The sequence below is a fragment of the Scyliorhinus torazame genome, chromosome 12 (assembly GCF_047496885.1).
Source record: "Scyliorhinus torazame isolate Kashiwa2021f chromosome 12, sScyTor2.1, whole genome shotgun sequence".
NCBI lineage: Eukaryota > Metazoa > Chordata > Chondrichthyes > Carcharhiniformes > Scyliorhinidae > Scyliorhinus > Scyliorhinus torazame.
The window spans coordinates 51,856,027-51,874,981 of NC_092718.1; the positions used below are offsets into that span (position 1 = coordinate 51,856,027).

An 18,955-nucleotide genomic window follows, 5' to 3' on the forward strand; every position below is an offset into this window, starting at 1 on the left:
AAAGCGAACTCGAGGGGCTGAATGATCCACTGCTAAACCCATGTTCTTAATAGGGAGCAGGTTAGCAGCTTGCTTAGCAATTGGGGAATAGTTTGATGAATAGCGAGGCGCCTGAAGGAAGGTGGAAATAACTTTTAAATTGGGGCCCACAACATTATTTCAACCATTAAAAAGTTGAAGGAAGACTCATGACAGCTTGGCTTCTGAATTGTTACTCAAGGGGGAAAATGGGATGTTGATATTCAAGCTAATTACAGGAAGATAGTTTATTTTGACTTTCTGTGATTTCTTAGAGCTTCCTTTTTCAATTATTAATGCTACAACCAACTACTTTGGAAACTCTCATCCGAGGAGTATCGTTAACATTCAGGCTGACAAGAGTTTGGCACGTTTCCAAAAAAGTACATAACTGAACACTTACACGTGTCAAACGTTGGCCACAGCACTGCATTTGAACATTAGGCCAATAAATGTGGTCAACTGTGGCACTTCACCAGCCCACATCATATCCACCCAATCCAAGCCAATCATCAAGCAGCTTTCCAAAACTATCCAATCCATCATTTTGTTGCGGCGTTGAGTTTAATAATTGCACAAAGCTACTTAACCGGCAATCTCCCAAAATCTTTGCTGCCAAACAAAACTGCCTGTTACTTTCCTCAATTTGCAAACTTTGGCTCAGTTGGGGACACTCCCGTCCCTTGAATCAGAAGATGTGGGTTCAAGCCCCACTTGGGACTTGAGCACAAAATCCAGGCTGATACTCCAGTGGCAGCGCTGGAGAGTCACAGCAGTGTCAGGAATGCCATTAAACTGAGGCTCCCTATCTGCCCTCGGAAATGGAGGTAAACATGTGTCATGGCATTATTTTGAGGTTGGTCAGGGGAGCTCACCCAGTATCCTGGCATTTATCGATCACTAGGCCAAAATAAAAAAATCATCTGGTCATTTTCACTTTACTATCTGTGGGATCTTGCTGTGCACAAATTAGCTGCTGAGTTTTCCACATTATAACAGCGATTCAAATGTACATAACTAGTTGTAAAGTGCTATATAAATGTTTTTTTCTTACTTTGCAAATATATCACTAATAATATGCAAACATTATCTAAAATGTGATAATCAAGATACAATATAACAGCAAGGCAGAGGGTTTACCCGTACAGTTTATGGCTGATGTCACAACAGGTTCACAAACCCAAAGACAAGTGGGTAGATTTTCACCGTCAGGCAGTGGAATGTGCTAGCTGGATCACCGAGAAGCTCTGGACAAGTTACTGGATCAGGCCTAATTTCTGAGCAACCACTGCCTGACAGAAGCAGGCCAATCTCTCTGGTTCGCAGTTTCGAGGCGGCGCAGTGTCAAGCAACCTGCAGATCAAACCAACCACAGGCAAAAGAAAGGGGGATGTCACAGGCCGACAGGGTCCAGAACATTCTTCTGAAGGCTGGAAGAGGGCTGTTGCAACTCATCTTCCAATGAAAAGGATTCTGCAATGACCAGATTTGGTCCTCCCTGGCCGGATTCCCAGTTAAAAATGGATACGAATGCGGCCCAGTGACTTCTCAAAATGGCGCCGGGCAGGAGGGCGGTACAATGCACTGCATCAGATCTCAGTCTCTATATTAACAAGGCCCAACACCAACAGCACAAATTGGACAGTCTGACTGTCTCTTTCAGGCCAGTGTCAGCTAGGAAAGAATGAAGAATGGGGCTGTAAATGTTTCCCAGTGCTTCGCGGGATGCTCCTGCCTGACGATCAGCCAATGGAGAAATTCGGGATAGCTTCCAATAATTCCCAGAAGGGAACCAGGAATTCCCCCTCTATAATACTGCATTCAGAATCCGCCAGAACATCGGGATTACAAACAAGAGCGAGGAAATTCTTTGCATTTTCTTCATGAAACAGCAGCCCTAAATATGTACATTAGGTAAGAGATCACAATATCGGAGATTGTTAACAAAGAGATTTACTATATTTAGATATTGCAATTGTAATGTAAAGCATGCTGTGTCGTACCTGAAGCTATTACCTGACAACACCTGTCCCCTTCCAGACTATAGATTGTAATAATATCACCTACCAGAAAGGCAATGAAACTCCTCTGCGCAGATTGCCATTCAAAGCAGCTCTGGATGTACTGAAGTGTGTTCCATATGGCCCTTGTGAGATTCCGAACACGCCTAACGTTCCTCGTTAATATCTGTGAACGTCAAGCAATGAGAATGAGGGCACTGGATCAATGGTTGTTGCAGCAAAACAGCAATGGGCTAATTTGCCTTTGCTTCTCCCACATGCAGTACGAAGGGATTTGGTTCCATCACAGATACGCTGAGACAGGAACGCTTTCCCCTGTTCTACCCACCACCCCGCTCCCAAACACTCCCCCCATCCTTTCATTTTTTAGCTGTGACCGTTCAACTGAAATCTCCTTGGTGCTCTCCAGTGGGAGTGAAAGATCCCGTGCCTATTTCAAAGAGTAATGAGAGAATTCTGCTCAATATTTATCCCATAGCCAACATCAGTAATAGCAGATTATCTGTTCATGGAAGCTGTGCATAATCTAGTTGCCGCATTTCCTATACTGACTACACAGAAAAAAGCAATTCTTTGGGACTTCCAGGAATGTGATGTTTGTCCCTTTTATAGGGGTGAATTCCGAGAGGGTCACGTGACCTGGGTAACCAATCAGTGACCAGGGTTGGGTTGGCGGGGGGTGTCGCCCTAGCAAGCATGAGTTTCTGATCAACTTGACCCTGAAGCCTGACTTGCAGCCCCAAGGCTGCACGCCTCTGCATTGTAGTTATATGTAAATAAACGTTTCAGTTATTATTTACCCAACTGGCGAAAGGGAAATAATACACAGGTGTTGTGAAAGGTGCTATGTGAATGCAAGTTCTCCCTTTCCTTTCACCAATGCCACAAAACTGAGGATAGGTGGCAATCTGGCCAACTTCCTCCTCACAGCTCCTCAATGTTATGAATATTTAGACACCAGTGTGGGGAGACACATTCTTGACCTGCTGGGGCTTTTTCACCATTTTTTGTTCTTTCCAGATTTCCAGCAATCTTTTTTTTATATTCGTACATGGGACATGGGCACCGCAGGCTGTGCCAGCATTTATTGCCCATACCTAATTGCCATACTTTGCAAGAGAATATCTTTGACAGAGGCTTGTGAGGCAAGCAGTGAGTGATTGAAGCAGAGGCCATGGGGGCGGGGTGCAGTGAATTTCAGCTCACCACCTGAACAATAACCTGGTCGGATGAGTCACCTTCCCATTTCATCATCCGATGTGAAAAAATAACAGCAAAGAAGATTCCCGAATAAAACAAAAGATTAGAAAGGACCTCACAAGTGTGAAGAGCGTGGGAGAGCTAATCATCCAGCATAGTCAGAACTTGCAACATGACCTGGAATTTGGTGCAAGAGAAGCAGAGAAACCTTGGGGAGCATGTACATAAATATTTTGAAGTTATCAAAGAAAAGCTTTCGGGATCTTTGGTGCTACGCAAAGCAAGGCACAGACTGCAAAAGCAAGCAGCTTCCTGAAACACTGGTTGGGGCATAGCTGAAGTATTTCCTCCAATTCTAAGCACCACAGTCGCGGAAAAATGGAAATGGCTTAGCGAGGGTGCAGATTCGAATAACTTGAATTGTAACAGGTTCCAGGGACTTCAGTTACATGAGAAGGAAACTAAGGTTGTTGTCCCCAGACCAGAATAAGGTTAAAATGAGGTTTAACAGTGCTGTTCGAAATCATGACTGGTTTTGACAGGGTAATTAAGGAGAACCTGCTGGACAAAGAACCAAAGGCGGCGCGAGTTCAAAGAATAATTGAGGAGCCGTAAATTTACAAATTATAGTTGTTAATGGACAACATTTAAATACCTTTTTTGAAAATTTGATATTTTCCTCTTGGTTTCTTGGTTCTTTGGGTTTAAATGTTCGGAGGCTTGCTTTAATCTGAAAAAGTTTTCAAAAAAGTGTTTTCAGAAAACCTTGCAGCATGAGTTGGGAATAAGACCAAACAAAAGCGTGATGGCAGAGGTGGCATTGTGGTATTGCCATTGGACTACTGACCCAGGGCTCTGGCATCGAATCCCACCACGGCGGATGGTGAAATTTGAATTCAATTTATTTTTAAAATCTGAAAATTGTCGTACAAACTCATCTGCATCACGTTCTGGCATCATAGATCATTTCCTTTTGGGAAGGAAATCAGCCATCCGTACCTGGCCTGGCCTACTTGTGAATCCAGGCCCACAGTAATGTGGTGGAAATGGCATAGCAAGCCACTCAGTTCAAAGGCAATTAGGATGATATACGCTGCCTCCATCCCATGAAATAAAACCTGGCTGAAATTCACCAATCTTGTGCTTCCAATGAAGGCCGTACTTGAAGATAGTGTGGGTTCATGCTGGGCTGCAGGAATAATTCTCCAATAATGACAACGCTACTTTATTAAGAAACACATTCACAGACTAAAGTTGGATTGCAGAGTGACTTACATCGAAAATAAGCCATGCTCCCTTTGAACATGACCCCCATCTGACAGCACCAGATCAGTTAATTTTCCCCCGTTTTCTGAATGTCAAGGCACTGTGGGGTGGAATTGTTACCATCCATAATTTCAACGCAATAATCAGTCACGTGGGAAACAGAAAATTCTAGTTTGTACCGACTTCAATCTCTCCACTAAAACAAAAGTAATCTGAGGAATTACAACCTACTGCTCCTCCCTTCATATCACTACACTGTGACATGGGAAAACAACCGAGAACGCAGAGACAGAAGCAAGTGAGGCCCCAGACCACTGGCAACTGCAAGCTGAACAGACATTGCAACAATGCTGAAGACTCAGCTTATATCTACACCCACTCCCTCACAAGATGCATTCATTGCTGGCTGGGCCCCATTTAGACAACCAGTTGCCCTCCTAATCTTCCACACATCTCTGCGTTAATGTGCTTCACACCTCGAGCAGGTTAATTCATCAAATCACCAAGTTCCGGCTGCCAGATAATTTGCTTTAATTAGGATTTGGTTCTTAGGAAGGGACAATCTCTAACTCAGCTGAGGGAGGGCTTGTCCATATAGCGCATCAGCATTTCTCTCTCTGCCCACCTGACATGTGGCATGTTTCTCAGTTTATGACATTGCTATCCTGAAGGGAGGTGGTTTTTGTATCCTGCAAGTCTCTAGTACCAGTGGTACTGGAACTGGTTTATAAACAGATGCAACCAGTGGTCTAAGAAGCTCAGAAGAGAAAGGAAAGAGTGAAAGTTCTAACCAAGTCTTAGATCTTCTGTCTGATGCATGTCGCAGAGTCTTACCATTTCAACACCCAACTATTCCTCTTCTACTGAGCTTCCAAAGCAGCAGAATTGTCTACATTTATCACAAAGCAAAACTGCACAACTGCAACCTGGAATTTCTGGTGAAAGACCGGAGTTTTTATCCACCATCCCAGGGCCCAAAGGAAAATTGGGATTTATGTCCAAGCATGGCCACCCTTGATATTCTTTGATTGGACACTGCTGCGTTACCCCTGCCAAACCCCATTTTGCTTATTAACATAGCCCCATCCACTATTCGACCCCGCCCCCAAGGATGCAAATTTCCTAGTACCCTGCTAGTTCTGAAAAATCATAAATTTCCATGCGACACAAGCACCATTCCTTCCTGGTCTTATAAAGAATTATTTTCTAATTATTTCTACTTGTTGAGGCTACCACTGTGTTTCCTTTATCTCTGAATGAATTTTGGCTGGAAATTTCAGGCCTGGGCATCGCCAGGTCCGGCGTGGCGAATGTAGCTTGCATGCCGAAAATCCATTGACTTTGCTGGGACCGGAAGTGAGCAGGGCCCCAGAAAATCCCACAGTTTGTAGATTGAAATGTGCAACATTAGAGGAGAAAAGCTTCCGCAATTGCATTTCCTTGGCTGGAATACTCTGGCCGTTCGCTGGCGGCTGGATTCTTTGGTCCCGCCAGCAGTGCACCCACCGCCCACCGGCAGCGTGGGGCAGCTTCAATGGTAAATCTCATTGGCAGCGACGGAAGCAGAGAATCCCGATGCCAGCGAATGGAGCGCTTCCTCCTGCTGCTGAGCAACACACGGCTGGGAGGCAGGGGTATCCAGCCTCTTAATAGTGCCATCTTTAATTAACTTAAATGTTGGTTTGTTGGCTTCAAATTAAAATTTCATCGTATCACTGATATCAAGACGGACTTGAAGAAGCAAAATTGTACATTTACCACACTCTCCATGGGCCTCAATTATTAAAATCATAGAATCCCTACAGTGCAGAAGGAGCTCTTTTGGCCCATCGATTCTGCACCAACCCTCTGAAAGAGCCACCCCTTCTAGGCCCACTCCCCCAAATTCTGATTTGCCTGACACTGAGTCCACATTCTCTCACAGTAGGATAGTGAAAAAAGAGTAATAATATTTAAAGCAGAGCAGTCTTGTCTGAGGACAAGAAAGAAGTTGAAACACGCCTGGTGAACCAGATTTGTGAAGACATGCAGCCAGAGTCTGAAGGGGTTCTAACATGAGCCAGATCATTTTATATAGCAAGTATCACTCTACGCCATGCTGATTTTAAGATAGATTGAGGGCTGTATGTTTATTTTCTTGTTGTTTAATGGGAAATTGAGCAGTAGTGTTTCAGGGTAATTGTAAGCTGTTCTTTTCGGGTGTGAAATTAAAAAGTTTAATATTGTATTCGTAATAAAGTCTAGTTTTAAAAATGCCAGATCCCTATTTCTTCACGCAATCACTCCTGGAATCATTTTTTCCGCACAGTGTTACAAATAAACTAAAATACTGGAGTTCCGGCCACTGTTGGGGTCTGGTCCAGGATCGTAATAAAATTGGGGACTCGGGTCCGGGATCTTAAGTATAATTCCTTATTTGGCTTGGAGTCATTGAACTTAAAGTCAGAGAGCGTGTGTGGAATTATTGTATTCTTTCAGAGAGTAACTGGAGATGGCTCTTTCAGTGGTAAAAGATTTCCTGGGTATGGAAGCAATTACTCAGTATAGTTTACAAAGGGAGACTAAAGCAAAACATTTAGGTTTGGTGGAGAAGCTGCATTTAACCTTATCAAAAGGGGTGAGTAACGTAGAGATAATAGGGGCTGGTTTAGCACAGTGGGCTAAACAGCTGGCTTGTAATGCAGAAGAAGGCCAGCAGCGCAGGTTCAATTCCCATACCGGTCTCCCATACAGGCTCCGGAATGTAGCGACCAGGGGATTTTCATAGTAACTTCATCGAAGCCTCCTTGTGACAATAAGCGATTATTATTATTACAAGCTATATCTCAATATTTAAATTTAACAGAGTCACAGCCTGAATCCTTAGAATTAGCTAGAATTCAATTACTAATAGCAATGAGGAAATTGGAAATGAAAGCAAAGGAAAAGGAGAAATTGGCAATGGCAAAAGAAAACGAAAAGATGACATTGGCAATGGCAGAAGAAAAGGAAAAGGAAGGATTGGCAATGGCAGAAGCAAAGGAAAAAGAGAGGGCAGAAAAGGGAAAAAGAGAGGGCTTTTCAAAAGGATATCAAAAGGAGGAAACTGGAGTTAGAAATGGAAGAGGTAGCAAAAGAAGAAAGAGAGAGAATTTGAACTTCGGAACTAGCACTGCAAGGAGAACATTACTTGGAAGGTTGGCATTAATGGCAGAAGCAGGCAGCACGGTGGCGCAGCGGTTAGCACTGCTGCCTCATGGTACCAAGGTCCCAGGTTCGATCCTGGCTCTGGGTCATTGTCCGTGTGGAGTTTGCACATTCTCCCCGTGTTTGCGTGGGTTTCGCCCCCACAACCCAAAGATGTGCAGGCTAGGTGGATTGGCCATGCTAAATTGCACCTTAATTGGAAAAAATGAATTGGGTACTCTAAATTTATTTTTAAAAAGGAAGAAGCTGAGGAAAGTCTAGACGAAGAAGAAATACTTCCTAGTCAAAAGCTTAGTAGGGATATGTTTAAATATATTCAGGCAGTACCAAGATTTGATGAGTAAGATGTGGAAGCCTTTTTAATCTAATTTGAAAAATTAGCAAAACAATTGAATTGGCCAAAGACCATGTGAGTGGTATTGGTTCAAATAAAGTTGTTAGGTAGAGCTAGTGAAGTGTTTGCATCGCTATCAGAGGAACTATCTAGGGATTATGAGGAGGTGAGAAAAGCCATATTCAGTGCATACGAACTAGTGTCAGAAGCGTACAAAAAAACATTTATAAATCTAAGGAAAGAGGCAGGTCAGACATATATAGAATTCAAAAGGGTTAAACAAAATAATTTTGGTGGACAAGAGCATTAAAAATAGACTAAAAGTATGGCACTCTTAGGAAAATAATTATTTTGGAGGAATTAAACAATTCACTTCCTGCAGGAGTAGGAGTGGCACGTGGATGGGGCGGCAGGTGAATGGGGTGACAAGTGGGTGAAGTGGCAGTTGGGTGAAGTGGCAGTTGGGTGAAGTGGCAGTTGGGTGAAGTGGCAGGTGGATAGGGCGACAAATGGATAGGGTCGCAGGTGTAGAGATGCCAGGTGGAAAGGGTGGCAAGGTGGGTGAAGTGGCAGGTGGGTGAGGTGGCAGGTGAGTGAGGTGGCAAGTGGGTGAGGTGGCAGGTGAGAGGCAGGTGAGTGAGGTTCTAGCCGGATCTGGGATTTTGGGGGGGCTTTTGGTTTGCTGGGGGGGGCATTCTGGGGGGTCAGTGTGAGTGACTGGAGTCTGTTCTGGAGTTACCTAGGAGTTAGACCATTTTTTCTTTGTAAACCATTCCCTGGGTAAACTATCCAGTTTAGTACAATGGGATTGCTAGAAGGCCCCGCCTCTCACTCAGCCATTCATGGAGGGTCACAGGGAGCAAGGGTATTGCCCATCAGAAGTTGAAACTCCACAATAAATTGCCACGTAGGTCGGAATGTCAGGACCGCCAAAGGGTCCTGATGCACATCTCTGGTTGTAAGTCCGATTTCGGATGATCCAGAGACTATACGACTTGGGCCGATATGGCAGAGTCCCACTGGAGCACTAATAATAATAACAATTGCTTATTGTCTCAAGTAGGCTTCAATAAAGTTACTGTGAAAAGCCCCTACTTGCCACATTCCTGCACCTGTTCGGGGAGGCTGGTAAGGGAACTGAACCCGCGCTGCTGGCCTTGATCTGTGTTACAAGTCAGCTGTTTAGCCCACTGTGCTAAACCAGCCACTCAGCGTAGCATCAAGTTAATAGAAGAAATCTAATTCACTTTTCAGCCAAACAAAACCTTAAAGTATTTCTCACATTCTTAAACTGTTTATTTCTTTTCTATTATGTAATACAGCCAAACAGTTAAAATTCTATTCAAAAGTAGAGATATCGTATGATTTGTTCTATAACAGAGTTAACGGCTAGCCATTATTCGTTTAGTAACAAAGAATGATCAGTGTTGACATTACCAAATAGCAACAGCGGGGCACCACTGCCCTAGCAACCTTTCAGGCTTCAGTTTCTAAAAACAGCATGGTTTTTAGAATTTGACTGCAGGTTTCCAAAGATCTACCCTGCAGAACACGTATCAGAAAAACTGTGTCTAAATTGACTTAAACGACAGCCCATTGTGTTAAGGGAATTGGTCTCTATATTCAACTGTAAAACACTGTTCTCAATGATCAAAGAAAGTAAAATATTTCAGAAAAGTGATAAATATAGTTTCAGCTTTTCGTATACGACCATCAACTCGGGCAAGGGCAGCAGGTGCATAATAACAGCATCGCTTCCAAGCCACTCACCAACCTGACTTTGGAAATATACCAGCCGTTTTCTTAAGCAAAGCTGGGTCAAAATGCTGCTACTTCCAATGGGAACAGGACTGTGGGACCATCTTCATCACTAGGCCTGCAGCGGTTCAAGAAGGCCAGCTCACCACCCATCCCCAGGGTAACAGAGAATGGGCAATAAGTGGTGGTCTTGCCTGTGACGTCCATATCCAAAAATGAATCTTTAAAAAATTAAACCGCTGATCTGTCTGCAAGTCCTGCACATCCTAAATATTGCTGGCTACACTGGTTAGAATACTTGAACTTTTTTGAACAGAGTTGTCAGCATAGGAATTGCGATCATCCATTTAGTTCTTCCAACCTGTTCCGACGCCATTCGGATATCATGGGTAAATTAAATAAATACCTCTGTAATTTGATTTACTGAGTCACAGAGGCAGCACCATGTTCACAGGATTTACAGCTTTATGCCTCATGACAGAATGGTCCATTGAATGGAATGCAACTTGTTCGCTATCAGTATAGAGACTGTAAACCTCAGGACAGGCAACGACAAGCCACTGCCAAGCATAGATCATGGACCAATCCGATGGGAGTCATGCCGGTGCATGATACCTGAACCACCTCTGGCCACATCTCAGGTAAGTTAAGTTGGTGAAAGGTGATCAGTCTCACAGTCTGTTCAACAGGGTTACAAACAAACTTGTGTTGCGGCATTCCTGCTCCCACTCACCGGGTTATAGATGATATCCAGCTGCAAGTAAAGAACTCCTTTCTCTGGACTGCCCAGCTTTCTGTTCTTCAGAATGTAGGCAGTCAGTTGACCTTTCTTGATCTAGAAATGAAATGAAATGAAATGAAATGAAAATCGCTTATTGTCACAAGTAGGCTTCAAATGAAGTTACTGTGAAAAGCCCCTAGTCGCCACATTCCGGCGCCTGTTGGGGGAGGCTGTTACGGGAATCGAACCGTGCTGCTGGCCTGCCTTGGTCTGCTTTCAAATAGAGTCACAAAGCAGAATACTCAGTGGAAGCAGGACTTAATGAAACCTCAGACTATCACTAACTCGTGAAGATGGAAGTGACTGAATGAGCATTAGGATTGTTAGCTCTCCAGGATTGATCTGGTATCTCCAGGAATTGAAGATCAATTTGCAGGACGCCCTAGAGAGAAATCATGTGATAATTTTTTTTAAAAACAATTTCTCTGAACATTTCTCTTTATGAGATATAACAATATTGAAAGGGGGGGGGGGTATTTGGCTGACAGTCAAGCATTATCCAATTGGATAATGAGTCTTTTTCCTTTCTAATTGGGGTAGGAGGGCAGTGCATCACAAGGATGAATGTGTTGAAACCTCCTTGAATATATTTAATCATAGTTGGCAGCCTTAGTCAGCACGGTTACTGTGCATCCAGACTCATTTAGTACTGGGGTAAAGGGCGTTGCATCAATGTTCAAATTGGGAATGTGAAAAAGGGGCGAAAGTTGACATTGAAATGAAACAAAATGAGGTCCTCTATCTTTAGGATCTTTGCTCTACTTGGCATCAATGTTAGGCTAAGCCCTGATATGAGGGGGTCAGGTTGTATTTAACTGTAACTGTTGTAAACGGATCTGACAATGGTACCCAAATGTGACCGTGTACCCAAAACCTGATATATATATATCTCAATGGCTATTATAGAGCTAAACCGATTCAGTCGGTTGCTTGGAACTTGCCTAACGATGAAACCTCACATTATCTGTGGGTCCAATAAAATAATAGGGATCTAACTGTCTAGACTTAGTTGTAAGAATAGATTGTTCTTTCTGTGTCAGAGTCTGTGGTAAAACACCACAACATTTTATGCGAGAATCTAGTCAAACCATGCATCCCCATCCCACTCACAGGTTCTTTTTCAGAGGTCCAAGTCTCATTGTTGCAGAAAGAGAACTTTGTTGTCAGTGAGTGAGTGAAGGATGCTAACTCTTTTGAAAAGTTGTTATCTTGTGATGGTTAAAGTACCTTGTAATATAACTCTGCTGTTAGAAACTTGACCTGGTATTAAATCTAAGTCTGATGATGCTCAACATAGAAGCTTAATTCCAGATAACAACAAAAATGTAACTTAACATAATGCCTTTAACATAGTAAAATTCTTAAAAGGGACGTTATCAAACAAAATCTGATACCCAACTGCATTAGGAGATATTAAGGCAGGTGATCAAAGTTGTGGTTAAAAGATCTGGGTTTTAAGAAGTGTCTTAAAGAGAGATGGAGAGGTTTAGAGAGGGAATTCCAGAATTCAGGGCCTAGGCAGCTGAAGGCAATGGTGGAGTGATTAACATGGGAAAACTGCAAGAGGCCAGAAGTGGAGGAGTGCAGATGTCTCAGAGGGTTGCAGGACAGGAGGAGATGATAGAGATAGGGAGTAGCAAAGTCACAGAGTTCACAGAATAAAATGGACAGTAACAACATAAATACGGAATTGACGAAGTGACAAGAAACAGAGGGAAGTGGTTAATGTGTATTTTTGTGAGTTGGAGGTAAGTTTGTAAGGGACTTCCGCGTGCATCTTTGTTGAACATGCACACTTTTCTTACATTAACAACTAGAGCTTGGTGCACAGGGCACAATTTCAAAATTTGAGGGTAATATGAAAATTTGAGGTATTATGAATTGTGAGGAAGATAGTATAGATGTTTAGAAGGGCATAGACAAGTTGGTGGAATGAGTGGACAAGAGGCAGATGAAGTTCAATCTAGAGAACTGTGAAGTGATTCACTTTGGTAGGAAGAAAATAGAGACACAATATAAAATAAAGGGTACAATTCAAAATGGGGTGCAGAAACAGGGAATCTGGGTGTATAAGTGCATAAGGCATTGGAGATAGTATAACAGGTTGAGAGAACAGTTAATAAAGCATACAGTATCCTAGACTTTATTAATAGGGGCAAAGAGTACATAAGTAAGGACGTTACGTTGAACTTGTATAAGACATTAATTTGGCCTCAGCCTGTTCTAAACACCACTGGCGGGATTCTCCGAAATGGAGGCAGAGTGTTTGCGGCGTCGTGGTTCACGACGGCTCGCAACGGCTCCTATCCAGACCGATTCAGGGCCCGATAATGGGCTAGGAGCGGTGCCGCGTCATTTACGCGCGCCAGGCCTTGGCGCTGTGTAAAGGCGGCGCCGCATACATGACGTGGCCAGCGCCGCATAACTGGCGCACCCACGCATGCGTGGTTGCCGTCCTCTCCGTGTCCACCCCGCAAGAAGGTGTCTGACGGATCTTGCGGGGCTGCGGAAGAAAGGAGGTCCTCCTTCAGAGAGGCCGGCCCGACAATCGGTGGGTACCGATCGCGGGCCATACCCCATTTGAGGCCCCCCCCCCCGGTGCAGGATCCCCCCTCGCCCCCCCCCTGCAGACCCCCCCCCCCCCCCCCCCCGCCCCCCCACCCAGCGTTCCCATGCTGTTCCCGCCGGCAGCACCAGGTGTGGACGGCGCCGGGGGGGAACCCGCCGTTTTGGGCAGGCTGCTCGGCCCATCCGGGCCGGAGAATCGCGGGGGTACAGGTGAATTGCCATTTTGTCTGTCTCGGGCGATTCACTGTACCGCGCCGCGCAAAACGCGATTGTGCCGATCTGGCCGCTTCCGTGAATCGTGGGAGGGCGTCGGACCGGCGTCGCGGGAAAATTTGGCAACCCAGGCGATTCTCCCAACCGGTGCGGGAGCAGAGAATCGCGCCCCACACTTCAGGAAAGATGTGAAGGCATTGGAGAGAGTGCAGAAAGGATTTGTGAGAATCGTTCCCAGGATGTTACAAAGACAGATTGGAGAAGTTAGGGCTCTTTTCCATGGGGACGAGAAGGCTGGGAGGAGGTTTGATAGTGGTATTCAAAATCATTAGGGGTCGGGACAACGCTGAGAAGGGGAAACTGTTTTCCCTCGTAAAAGAATCGAGAACCAGAGGACGGAGATTTAAAGCAATTTGGCAAAAGAAGAAATAGCGACAAGAGGAAAAGACTTTTTTGCATTCCCTCTGAAATAGCCGAATAAGCCACTCGGTTCAGGGATGAATAGTGATGGACAACAAATACTGACCTTGGCAGTGATGTCCACATCGCATGAAACAGTGAAGAAACAAAAGGATGAAAGAGCTGTAGATTTTGTTTTCTGAGGAGGGGGCAACAACCATGGATTTGAGTGTAAGTGGGACAGTACCAAGGAGAGAGAACCATTTACAATGTCAGCTAACATAAGAGGGGAAGTTGGATAATCAGCACTTTAGAGGGAATTTTGTTTTTCTTTATTCTTGTCTGAAATGTGAGCATTGGTGGTAAAGTCAGCATTTGTTACCCATCCTTAATTGTCCTTGAACTGAGTGGTTTGCTGGGCCGTTTCAGAAGGCATTTAAGAATCAACCAAGGTTCTGGAGTCACATGTAGGCCAGACCAGGTAAGGACAGCTGACGTCCTTCGCTGAGGAACATTAGTGAACCAGATGGGGTTTACAACAATCAATACTAGTTTTAAAATCACCATTACTGAGACTAACTTTCAATTCCAGATTTTATTAACTGAATTTCAATTTGACCAGCTTCTGCGGTGAGATTTGGACCCATGAGGGTAAGACTGAGTCTCTGGATTACGAGTCCATTGACATTACCACTACACTACTGTCTCCCCAAATGGGATCAAGGGAGAAGAAGGTACATCCTATGGACATCATGAGATCAGAGAAGGTAAGGGGGGTTATGGGAACAAAACTAGAGAAAATGTGAGATCAGGATTCGGGCTGGAGGGAGCACAAATGAAGTTTGGATGGGTGGGCTCATGCAATAGAGAGGGTTGTGGCAAATGGTCAAATGGTCGCAATCTTGAACATAGAGCATAGAACATATAGTGCAGAAGGAGGCCACTCAGCCCATCGAGTCTGCACCGAACCGCTTAAGTTCTCACATCCACCCTATCCCCGTAACACAATAACCCCACCTAACACTTTTTTTTGGACACTAAGGGCAATTTAGCATGGCCATTCCACCTAACCGGCACGTATTTGGACTGTGGGAGGAAACCGGAGCACCCGGAGGAAACCCACGCAGACACGAGGAAAACGTGCAGACTCCACACAGTGAAGAAGGCCATGAGCTCCTGGCACTTATTATAGGAGGGTGGAGGAAACAGGGAAGGTTTTAAAAAGACACCTGCCGAGCAGAAAATAAGCCAGGGGTTATCTTTGCATTCTAGGCTGATACTGGAATAGTGAAGCAGGTTTGGCAAAGAACCCTTTAATGCTTCAATAAAAATAGAAAATGCCTCAAATACTCAACAGAGCAGGCAACATCTGTGGAGTGAGAAAAAGAGTTTGAGTTTCAGGCTGATAACTTCCATCAGAACTCATTTGAGAACTTGACAAGTGTCTTTGTGTGATCCAGCCAAATCTAGTGACGAATGGTTAAACCGGTTGTCCACCCTATACATTCAAGGCTTCAGCCCCTGGATTTCTGGAAGTGGAGATGAGGGTCATACTGGGGAATGATCAGGGGGATTTTTAAAAATGTGTTCCTGAGATGTGGGCATTGCTGGCTAGGTAAGCAATTATTGACCATCCTTCATTGCTTTGGAGATTCAGCCTTCTTGAACCGCTGAAGTCCATGTGGTGTAGCTACACCCACCGTACTGTTAGGAAAGGAGTTCGGTATTTTGGTCCAATGACAGTGAAGGACTGTTGATATATTTCAAAGTCAGGATGGTGAGTGACTTGGATGAGAACTTCCAGGTGTTGGCTCTCCCATGCATCTGCTGTCCTTGTCTTTTGAAGTGACAGAGGTCATGTGTATGGAAGGAACCATTGAAAGAGCTTTGGTGAGTTGCTGCAGCGCACCTTATGGATGATACACACTGCTGCCACTGTGCATGGGTGGTGAATATTGAAGGCAGTGGATGGCGTACCAATCAGGCAGGCTACTTTGTCCTGAATAATATCGGCCTTCTTGAGTGTCATTGGAGCCACACTCATCCAAACAAGTGGGGAGCATTCCATCACACATCCAACTTGTACCTTGTAAATGACGAACAGACTTTGCGGAGTCAGATGGTGAGTTCTACGCTCTGCAGAATTCTAGCCTCTGATCTGCTCTTTTCTGGCTGATCTACATGAGTTTCTGGTCAATGGTAACCCCCAGGATGTTGATAATGGGAGATTCAGCGATGGTAATGCCATTGAATGTCAAGGGGAGATGGTTAGGTTCTCTCTTGTTGGAGACTGTCATTGCCTGGCACTTGTGTGATACAAATGGTGAGAGAGAGTAATGGATTAAACAGAATCACGGCTTTAATTGTGGGTGTGAGGATGTGGTTAGGAAGATCAGTAGCAACAGAAATGTGACATATAGAGGGTCACAGGTTAGACAGTTGGGACTTTCGAAGTGAATTGGAAGATAGCTTCTTTCTGGGGACAGGCACAAAAGGAAGTAGGATTGGGAGAGCGAAAGGGGATATGTGTGGAGGGCAATTCAAGAATGTGATCAGAGATGGCCTTTAAGTAGCGAGGTCACATGAGATGGTACGGTGAAGGCAGTGGCTGTAACTCTGAGTTGGTTAAGGGAGGGAATGAGGGCAATGAACTGAGAGTAGAGAGAGCATGATCAGATGAGATGGGGGTTCAGAGCACCGAAGATGAGAAGTCACTCAGTGCAAATGTTAAAGGAGGAAAAAAGAGAAGATATCTCAGCTAAAAAATTGTCATGGTATATTGACAATTGAGGACATGGACTTTAAATGAGAGATGGAGATGATTCTCTGATATATTACTGGTTCCCAAGACATTTATGATAAGTTTTGAAGACACTTAACCTTACCAGATAGTTATAATAGTGAGGTTTGACCCTGAGCTAGCAGTCTATAATGAGCAGTGACTAACCTTTTTTTTCAACCTATTTTATCCAAATAAGGCCTACCCTGAAAGGGCCCTTCCTGTTGATTTCCTTATTTCCAATTTCTTTTACTTTGCTATTATTATTTTTGATCCATGGTTGTTTAATGGACATATACCTTTAAGTCGAGCAGAGAATGTGAGGAACTCGAAAGTTGCAAAATAGTACCCTGTGCTATGCAAGTTTAGCTTCTAACAGAAGAACTCTGACTTTCTGGCACCCGGGAGATCGGAGGGATTTGGTTTGATAGGTTGGCTGGTGGTCGATAGGTTGGCTGGTGGCCAATGGATTGGCCAAAGACCGTATTCTACCCAGCGACAAACAGTGATTAGGTTCAGCTAGGTGGGGATTTTCAGAATACCCAGAGAACACTCCAGGAAGCTGAGAGAAGAAGCTATTAGTTGCACTCTCTCTCTCTCTCTCTCTCTCTAAAAGAAAAGGTTTCTTGCCAGTTGTTTGAGACTGTAGAGAAGTTTTGAGATCCTGATGAATCTACAGTGAAAACCATTACAGACTGAAAGCAAGACCATCCAACTGAAGGCCTACCCTAAAAGAATCAACCTGGAAGATCTCCATCTGAAACAGACACTTTAATCCTTTTAGTTTTATTATTTTTACACCTCTCTTTCCCCTCTGTGTTTGTCTGTCTTGTGTGCATATATATATTATATATAGAGGGTAGGGTGAGTCAAAGAAGGGGGATTAGGAATTAGATAATAGTAAACCAGTTGTATTTGCTGCCTATTTAATTATAGTTATTGTTATTAGTAAACATTTATTGTTTAAATTTACAGGTCTGGTTACTGTAGTTTCTGGGCAGCCAAAGACCAAAGGCTTCAGGTATTTTCTAAGGATTAATAGTTAATTTCAATTGTGTGGCAACTCTGGGTCAAGTGGGCCTGGAATTGACCGCGTACCAGCCGAGGGGGTGGTAACAGGGCCCAGAAATTCCTCAAACCTTCTGACAGTGGACGTCAAAGGAGGGCACGTTGTTTACATCGGCCAAGTAGCCAGGTACATTTCTCTGCTGCCTTCTGTTTACGGTGATCAGCTTTGTTCTGTCCTCTGTCCCCTTCGCCTCAATGTAAAACGTGTTTCCTGAGCTCAGGTCAGTTTGGATCTAATCGACTAGAAATAGAAACTAACTTGTTCATTCCACCTCCAGTCCCAAAAGGGTTAAATGGTAATAACCCACTCCCTCAAGAAAAGCAACTTAAATCTAGATACTTAGCTCACAGCTTAGGTCCCAGTCTTTTGACATAGCTTTAATTCGCTGTACAAGACGCTATAGTCCACATCTGTCAGTTAGTCTGGTAGGAGGAGGTGTAAGTGCATTTGTTCATGAAGACAGGGTGCTGTGCTTAAATTGTGAGGGCCAAGGGCTGATGAGCAGAACAAACAGATTTCTCTAATGGTGACCTGAACCACCTTGGGCTTATATAAAACGGGGACAAGGGGGGGCACAGTGGTTAGCACTACTGTCTCACAACGGCAGCGACCAGGGTTCGATTCCAGTCTTGGGTGACTGTCTGTATGGAGTTTGCACTTTCTCCCGGTGTCTGTGTAGGTTTCCTCCAGGTGCTCCGGTTTCCTCCCACAGTCCAAAGGTGTGCAGGTTCAGTGGGATTACGGAGTTACAGGGATAGGTCGGAGAAATGGAGGGGGTGGGGGGGGGGGGGGTGAGGGGGGAGTGAGGCTAGATAGGGTGCTCTTTCAGGGGTGAATGGCCTCCTCCTGCACTGTAGGGATTCTATGGTGCTATGGTACGGGTCATGAGTTACACTTAAGAAAGCGATAGAGTTGTAGCCTTTTTAAACACTGCTGCCTGTCAGCAGCTGTTAAGCAAGACTCTGGCAGTAATTATAGGGCAGTGGGAATCTCACCCACTTGCCTTAAGAGTAGGGCTTTTTCATATCACACAGATGATTATGGGCTTAGTGCAAGAAAAGAAAAAAATGATGATCACAAATATCGGTAAACATAACACCTGCAATGAAAACAGTAACAGAATATGTTGAACTTACGGAAAGCAAGGGTATTGCAACTTTGCCAAGAAAGTCTGGTGGCTTGTCTCCATCTTCATCAAAGACCGTTACCTCGAGGACATCATGGATGTCCCTAATATTACTGCAAATGGGACAGGAGGAGGCAATTAGAAAATACACACACACACACCCAAAACATGTCCGAACTTTTATGACAATTTCTGTTCTGGTTGATGCTCTTTTAATGACGGAAAAGTTGAGGTTGT

General features: G+C 44.3%; 1 protein-coding gene across 1 annotated transcript in view; it reads right to left on the bottom strand.

The window, feature by feature from the left end:
• LOC140386398 (multiple C2 and transmembrane domain-containing protein 2-like) overlaps window positions 1-18,955 on the bottom strand; it is a 606,972-nt gene that overhangs the window by 193,281 nt on the left and 394,736 nt on the right. The window contains exons 14-17 of the mRNA XM_072468698.1: window positions 18,729-18,831; window positions 10,517-10,618; window positions 3,895-3,969; window positions 2,086-2,205 (exon numbers count right to left, since the gene is read on the bottom strand). Of these exons, the coding sequence (XP_072324799.1) occupies window positions 2,086-2,205; window positions 3,895-3,969; window positions 10,517-10,618; window positions 18,729-18,831 (400 nt within the window). The remainder of the gene's footprint in view (window positions 1-2,085; window positions 2,206-3,894; window positions 3,970-10,516; window positions 10,619-18,728; window positions 18,832-18,955) is intronic.